General features: G+C 32.7%; 1 protein-coding gene across 7 annotated transcripts in view; it reads left to right on the top strand.

Moving 5' to 3' along the window:
* Window positions 1–326: 326 nt before the first annotated feature.
* Window positions 327–8756, top strand: part of LOC143230358 (sodium-dependent proline transporter-like) — a 58508-nt gene continuing 50078 nt past the window's right edge. For all 7 annotated transcript variants that reach the window (XR_013016412.1, XR_013016411.1, XM_076463800.1 and 4 more), the window contains exon 1: window positions 327–478. Coding sequence is in view for 5 of the 7 variants with exons in the window: in XM_076463800.1 (XP_076319915.1) it covers window positions 458–478 (21 nt within the window). In the remaining 2 variants the exon portion in view is untranslated. The remainder of the gene's footprint in view (window positions 479–8756) is intronic.

The raw sequence follows: 8756 nt of genomic DNA, 5'->3' as shown, positions 1-8756 counted from the left end.
AATTTGTATACGATATTCAGCCAATCACATAATATAGTGAAACGTTAGCTCTCCTTCTAGTATACAGAGTCTGCTTCTTGAGTGGATATGGACGGAGTATTTCAATATATCGAACTAAATAGTAAGCGGCATCGATGTTTATTTAGGACGGCTGACATTTCTAGCATCAGTGCTTAAAGAAATTGAACAATTTGGGATAACTATACGAGGAAACACGGGAACTTGGTCGACTTCTGAGTATTACTTTTTTCAGTCTGATAATGCTTATTTTAGGAGTTCAGCTTACCTAAAAATAGTATCGTACTATACTCCAGTGCACACGTGACTCTGGTGTACGTTTCTGGTTGTTTTTTCGTATCACAATCAACAAAACTGAGAAACTTGTATATATAGAATGCTTATCATTGTCGGTCCAGTACTTTTATTTTACTAAGACCTAGTGACTGTATAAAGAAACATGAAAGTAGATAAAAACATGGTAAGTTACAAAAATTCACTTTAGATATTTTGTACCTCTGATTTGTGAAGCGTAAATTAATTTATACACTTGCATGGGTATATTTATAAATGTTAACATTGAATGAACTGTTTTACTTTGTGTAAAGTAACGTTTTAGAAATTTCTCTTATATAAATATTTCAGACTTCAGATGGAGAAATACAGAATATTAAATTAGTCCTTATAGTTCTATTTTCAGGCTGTTATTTAAGTGTAGTGAAAAATTACATGTACATGTATGAATTTTTAGGATTGTAGTGGACTAAGGTTACTTATCTTTCCTCTATATACATATAACTACTGATATAAAAGACAGTGTCTCACATTGTAGTATACTGAATTCGCTGAATCACAGCGATCTATAAACAACACGAACATTTTAAGTTGTTGATAATTTGTGCCCAACGCCAGATTAAGGCATGGGCTTACAGGGTTGAAGACAAGGGCCTCACACTAATTAGGGGCTTAAAGCTATGACCATAAATGAATTGCATGTAGAGGTTCTGTCTCGAAGGAGCCTTTTTAGAAAAAAAACGTTGAAAGCCTAAGGCCAATAATACCCTTAATCCGGCCTTGTGTGTGCCATATTAAACATATTTATTTTTATCACTGTATTGGATAGTGATAGATAGTTTAGGGTCATTATTCAACAGTGTTTTATATGTTTTGTTCCCTGTTGACATAATTGAGAAGGGGTCGGAAGATAGATATAAATAAAAGAATAGATTCGATTAAATTTTAGAAGGTTAGAATTCAAGGCACTTGTGTTAATATAATGTAAATGCTCAAACGCCCAACGGTTTTTAGTAGACACTTGAAAACCTTTATTCCAAGGTCGTTGATCGGTCTTAGAATATAGGTTTTTAATTATATGATAAAAACTTTGATCATTTGCGTATTTCAAAGATATGTTTAAAGTGTAAATGGTATTTTCACTTATCCACATACTCACACAAATAGAAAGATAAATATGTTTCAGAAGTGTTCTTACACGCATTACCAAATATATCTTGGATAAACAAAATATTTGGTAAACCTCACTTTCACTGTGCAATATAAATTATTTAAGACAGAACTCTATTTTTACTTACCACCCAAGGGATGCCAGCTTTACAGGTTGAGAGGCAAAAAAGTCCAGAGGAGTCACCGACAGACGTTTTTCAAAAAATAAAAATAATACTCGTACAGTTGGATCAACTGAAGCTATCTTAGAAGTATTGAGCAATTTATGCAATTGGTCTATGATTAATGCCAGATCGCTTAAATAACTTCAGCCCAAAGCCACGATATTTTTGTTTCCTTTTTTGTTAAAAGAGATAGAAAGAAAAGTAAGGGACTGATACAACGCAAAGAAATGTAAATAAGACGAGCAATAAACATACCATGAACTGGATTTGTGAAAATCAAGAGAGTAGAAACAGCATTACTAGTCTCTGTAAAGCAGGAGAAGTAAAACACCATTCCCATCAACTCGTCTTGTGGTAAGTAGGAGAAGTAAGACACCATTCCCATTAACTCGTCTTGTAGTAAGAAGAAGAAGTAAGACATCATTCACATTAACTCGTCTTGGGTAAGAAGGAGAAGTAAGACATCATTCACATTAACTCGTCTTGGGTAAGAAGAAGAAGTAAGACATCATTCACATTAACTCGTCTTGTGGTAAGAAGGAGAAGTAAGACATCATTCACATTAACTCGTCTTGTGGTAAGAAGGAGAAGTAAGACATCATTTACATTAACTCGTCTTGGGTAATAAGGAAAAGTAAGACATCATTCACATTAACTCGACTTGTGGTAAGAAGGAGAAGTAAGACATCATTCACATTAACTCGTCTTGTGGTAAGAAGGAGAAGTAAGACATCATTCACATTAACTCGTCTTGTGGTGAGAAGGAGAAGTAAGACATCATTCACATTAACTCGTCTTGTGGTAAGAAGGAGAAGTAAGACATCATTCACATTAACTCGTCTTGTGGTAAGAAGAAGAAGTAAAACGCAATTTCCATTATCACTAATCTCTGTAAAGCAGGAGAAGTAAAATACCATTCCCATCAATTCGTCTTGTGGTAAGAGGGAGAAGTAAAACACCATTACCATCAACTAATCTTGTGGTAAGAAGGAGAAGTAAAACACCATACCATTAACTCGTCACATGGTAGAAGGAGAAGCAAAACACAATTCCAATCATTACTAGTTTCTTTAAAACAGGAGAAGTAGAACACCATTACCATGGTAAGAGCGAGAAGTAAAATACAATTCCCATCTTGCGGTAAGAAGGAGAATTAAAACATCATACCGTCAACTCTGTGTTGGGCAGGAGAAGTAAAACATTACTTGGGTCAATTTCATTTGAGGAAAGTAAGAGGAGCCAAACAACCATTCTCTCAATTTTGTATGTGGGAAAAAAGAAGTCACACAATACACTTGTCATCCTCATATAAAGAAAGCAGAAAGTATAAAACTACTCTTTTACCAATTTCATTATTTAAAAAAACATTACAAGAAATATAAGTTATACGTGAACCAAGTGTTAGTTAATGATAAAGGTAAACGATAAGTTGGTGTGATTGTATTCATTACTTTTCACTATGTAAAGTAAATAGTAGTTTTTGAAATACTGCCTGATTACTACTGTTTTTCTGGGCTTTTAATTCACGTAAAATGTTTCCACTGTTTCTCAAACTTTTGTAATTTCTCAACCAGTAAAAAAATCTCGATTAATTTCCAGGTTATTGATACTGTACTAGCACGACAGAAAGATATAACGTTAATACAGCGTACTGTATAAACACTTGTACTGAAAATAAAAACACTCTACTTATCCATCTAAGTTAATAATCTAGTGAAATAAACACTTATGGGCCTATGTTGTTATAATCAACATCCATGCGTATTCCTATTTTCGGCGTTTTCATTAACTAAATCTACTTAGCCAGAGCCTTCTAAATCAAATCTGAAAAGGTGTATGTCAAACTGTATGATAAGTGGTAACCGTCGTATATGTGAATAGGAGTAAATAAAATCATTCATCATTCTTTATTCAACCTCTCATGTATATAGAAAGATAGATTTGATTAAAGTTAAGAAGTGTCTTCACTCACACAGACAAACACATATACATACACGTATATTTATAGCTATTATTAGAGTTGATGCGGTGTTCTTTCATACTTTAATCAAAGCTCACTTTGAGTAAACATAATATACGGTAAACCTTATTATAATGTGCGATAAAACTAAAATTATAAGATTTTATCTTTCCGAGATAGATTTCGCTATCAGTATTTCAAACTGTAAATCGGTGACAGATAAATTATAGTGTTTATAAATCTTTTCTGGTGAAAGTAGTTTTGTACAATTTTTTTGTTTGTTAGTGAACACATTGTGAGTTATACAGATCTTATCCCATATAGAGAGACTTAGTTTTTAACTGCGTAAACAAACAATACAGGAATTTGTAATATTGGGTTGAGGAATAATTCGTGAGCGTTTTTTCAAGTTAAAAAAATATATTCATAAATGAAACGCTTTCGCAAAATATTTCATGTCATTTGGTAGATAATTTTTTGCTCTAATAGATGGTGTGTTTGATTTTCATGTCTTTAATTTTTGCTTTCATTTTCAGCTCATTAAATGGAATGTCAAGTGGACAAAATCGAGCATTTTCGACACCATCTGCTTTTCGCATTGAATTTCTTGCAATTTCGTTTAAACCAATGCATACTATATACCTAGGTATTACATGAAATAAAGTATCATAATAAATGTTTTGGGTGTAATGTGTTCATGCATTGAAGTATTGTATAGTCTTGCATGTAATGCTTGAATGAAATTATTTAAAAACGCTCACGAATTATTCCTCAACCTAATATAATAAAGAGAGCACGGTCGAGATAACGTCATCACTACCAACCAAACTTTACGATTGCTAGATATCTATTTTATACACGTTAAGTATTGTGTTTAGCAGAATAGCAGAGTAAGAATGAATGGATAAGTACTGAGTAGAGAAGTGTTTTATTAAACAACGTATTTTACTCCTAAGGATTCCCTATGGTATCTGTTTCCATCATCTATAAAACTATTATATAGCATATACTCTTTATCACACACATAGTTATGCCAGACTGCATCATTTAATAAATATAACTTTGCTTTGTGTTGCTGATACCTATTTTCATCATTTTCAAATCTGAATAACTCCTTCCACATTCTATCCGTTATTTCCATACAAAGAATAATAGCAAACTGCATCATTTACTGAGCACATGTTTCGAACTAAGAACTCCTGGCTACAAAGAAAGCTTTAGGAAAAATAATTTTGAATCATCGTTAGCAATGAATATGGCGAGTAGAGGGTGGTTAAAATGATATTATTATTACACACTCTTCTAATTTCTGAAAATTCCTAAGCGGTTAGATAAATAATGTAGTGTAAAAAATACAATAGTTCTAGTAATAATGTCTTCTGAAAAGTATATCACTAATCATGCATCGTCAACTTGTAAAAGGCGTTCACACCATATCAACTGTTACAGAACTATTAGAGGTAAATTCTGCTTATTCTGATCTCTTTTGAAAGGTACTTAGTATCAAAACAAAGCTTTCTGAACCAATAATAGGTGATTGTCACTTGTTTAATGAATTTTTTAAGCAAATAGTTGATATTTCAAACACATTTTAAAGCCAAATTGTTGTACATACTTACAAAATATAAATTTCTTATGTTTAGACTCAACATTTTATAGGGCTATTTACGTTATCTAGACCACTTACGCTCAACATGTAACACAAACTACTGGTTAATAGATTTTCTTCACGATATTATCCACCAGTATAGTACTGTTATTAAAATAAATATTACTATTGTCTGCCTTTTAAACTTTTAATCAGGAAGTTTTGAATAGCACAGCTGACAACAACAAGTTAAACTAAAGAACATATCAATTTGTAGTCGAGCTACAAAAAAAAAAAAAGAAATTACTTGTTAGTGCCCAGGCAAAACAACATTGACATAATTCAGCATCATGTATTGATTACTGAAATATAATACGGTAAAGTTCGATAAAAGCCAACCAGATTACATTTTCACAATTCATCAGAAAACATTTATCGATAAAGATTCCACGTGATATTTAAACAAAAGGGAATCCTCAATAGCTGCGACACTTGGAAATTCTTTTAGGCAGTGTTAGAGTAAATTAATGTATAAGGCTTTTGTTTCCATTTTTATTAGCTATATTTTTGTGCGCTACAGTAATACCAAGGGTGGAGCGTGCGTATACCCGATTTTATGTTACTACTCATCACGTTTTCTACCAACCTACCCTTAAACTGATTTTTGTGTCTTAGGTAGAATAAGAATGAATTAAGTTATGAGATCTTAGGGGTGATGATGATATATATATATATACGGTTAATCATACAACTCGTTGGTAAAAGAGTAGCCCAAAAGTTGACGGTGGGTGGTGATCACTAGCTACTTTCCCTCTAGTCTTACCCTGCAAAGGTGACCAATATTTAATAAAGGTTTGTGTGTGTGCGTTTTATTTTCTTTTAACAAAGCCACATCGGGCCATCTGCTGAGTCTGCCGAGGGGAATCGAGCCCCTAATTTTAGCGTTTTTAATCTGTAGACTTACCACTGTACTAGCGGAGGGCAATAAAAGTTTATCACCTTTCCAGAAATTTATTTGTAATATAAGTGTTCAAATCACATTTCTATTTTCCGAGAATGAGTGGATGTTATAACCGCTTTTGATGGGTACAAATTCGTGAATTGAAAACTATTAAGCACATTTGGCCTTAGCAGCAACCTAGAGATTCAATATCAGCTGGCCCTTAGAAAATATATAGTTTAATGTGTAGTTTAGCACGTAAAAAAATATAATGTTTATCATAGTTTCTGTCGAGTGATCTCGATGATATTACAAACAACTGCAAAGACTATCAACCTGTAATTCTTATCTGGACACATATTTTACTATTCGCTTTTCAGCATGAGAGAGTACAGTCGTATGTGTGCAAAGAAAATTCATGTCATTTATTATTTAGAAATGCATACTAATGCATGTTAAAGTTCATCTGAACAATCACCATTATTGACCTAGTTAGACTTATGATAGCTGAAATAATTCTAATCCGTAAGTCTAAAGTTACGATAAATACCTAAGATGAATAAACGTATTTCTAATTCGGTGTGCTAACTTCGTTTCTTGTAGTAGTATGGTGTTAAACCACTCTCTAGTTATTCTAGATTTTTCTGTCTTGTTGGCTGATCTCCAACGCATTCCACAGAAGAATCCAACTTTAAAACGACAGAGTAATTTATAAGTAGTACACGACGCTTGTCTATTTCGTTTTTTTTTTTTCGGAAGACTTACAAAAATTTCCTGCCATTTTTTTCTAAACCGTACTGTATAAGAACGAATGGCTGTTATATGTCGTCGCCTATCAAACTTAAAAGTGTAAAATGAAAGATTATATAATATCCTTTCAGTTGGAGGCAGAAAAACTTAATTGGGTTTTTGTTTGGAGTTAAGCACAAAGCTATACTATAGGTTATCTGTGCTCTGCCCACCACGGGTATCGAAACCCGGTGTTTAGCGATTCTAGTTTGCAGACATACCGCTGATCCACCGGAAGGCGGCAGAAAGATTTAAGTTGGGGTGTTCGTTGTTCAGAAATAATTATAATCAGCTATAAACATTGTGCCAAACATTTTGTTTTATTTTATATATAAAACAAACTGAAGAATTTTAGTACTAATTTTAGTAGATTACTCAAATCTAGAATCTTTCAATACTTTTGTATTTCAAAAAATTTTCTCTAGAGCATAAACATAAATAAACATGCGTGTAAATAAACATAAAAACAAATAAACATTAAGGCCGTTAGTTTAGGGTTGCGAATGATTGAAAACTATAAATATTGCCAAGGAAAAATAATCGATATTTCAAGACTACTAATAGTGACTAGGTACACTATTTGGTCTACCAAGTCGTTATTTATTTTTCTGTGCTAACTAATCACTAATTTATTTTCTGAGGAACATAGGACTATCCAGAGTTGTTCATTAATATTTAAAGCTTACTAAATGTTCATTTAGAAATATTTACAATGACTAGGGTAAATAACTAATGTTTTCCTAGATCACTGATACGAATAAAACTATTTTTTAGTATTTCAGGCCTACTGATAATTCTTCCAACACGATTGATCGTGACTAAGGATATTATTGGATTTTTTAGGGATATGCATAAGATTTTGAGTTTGACTGCTATTTAGGGGAAGAGAATCAGTAATACCTAATTATTTATTTCCATGTATGTATATATGTATATATATACGGTGCATTAAAATATTAAACAAAATCAGTGAGTATCAGTTATAGAAAGGGCAGATGCAAGATATTAATTAGCTATTGCTACTTACTTCTGTGTTTATGGATTCTCACCTGTTACAAAATTCCAACGCTTTGTTTGCCACTGCTGAAGTGCGATTTGTTGCAGATATCTTTCTGTATGTTCCGGATGCCCCAAGTTGATTCATAATGTAATTCGGATACCTGCTATTAAATCGCTACATAATCTCGGATGTGATTGTCAAGTATTCGTATATTCAAAATTGTCTTAATATATATATTCAACTGTTTGCGACACTATGGTTAAACTATTATTTGGAAGGAAATGTTTTATTTTTCTGAGCATTTGTTGTATTTTATTTTTGTTGTTATTGTAACCTGCAAAAAACCTTATAATAATCACACATACTTTACTCTAAATTAGACGTAGAAGAAATGTCAACAAAGGACTCTGCTAAAAACAGTGTAGAATTCATGCGCACACATACTTATGTATGTATGTATGTCATGTGTGGGGAGAGAGGGATTGAAATCCGTTCCTCCTTAGCTAAATAGGGGGTTGCAAACTAAGAATTTCATTTACTCTCGGCCCCAGAGGTGTCAGAATGAAGTTTGTCATCAAAGTATTCTCAGAAACTTTCTTTTCCCTTAGGTTTAGCTCTAGTGCGTTAGTTTACGTATTTAAAAACACAGTCGACCGCAATGAAATTTGAACTCGAGCCAGTCTTATTAACTGAACTCTATAAGATGATTTGTTTGAGTGTGTTTTCTTATAGCAAAGCCACATAGGGCTCTCTGCTGGATCCAATTGATTTGAGAACATCATGATAGAATTGTTAGAGTTATACACAACAAAATTCGCCGTAACCTATATGTGATTTAGACACAATTGTGTAGT

The sequence above is a fragment of the Tachypleus tridentatus genome, chromosome 10 (genome assembly GCF_004210375.1).
Source record: "Tachypleus tridentatus isolate NWPU-2018 chromosome 10, ASM421037v1, whole genome shotgun sequence".
Classification (NCBI taxonomy): domain Eukaryota; kingdom Metazoa; phylum Arthropoda; class Merostomata; order Xiphosura; family Limulidae; genus Tachypleus; species Tachypleus tridentatus.
Note: the sequence above shows the minus strand (reverse complement) of the source record. Positions and strands in the feature narration are given on the sequence as shown.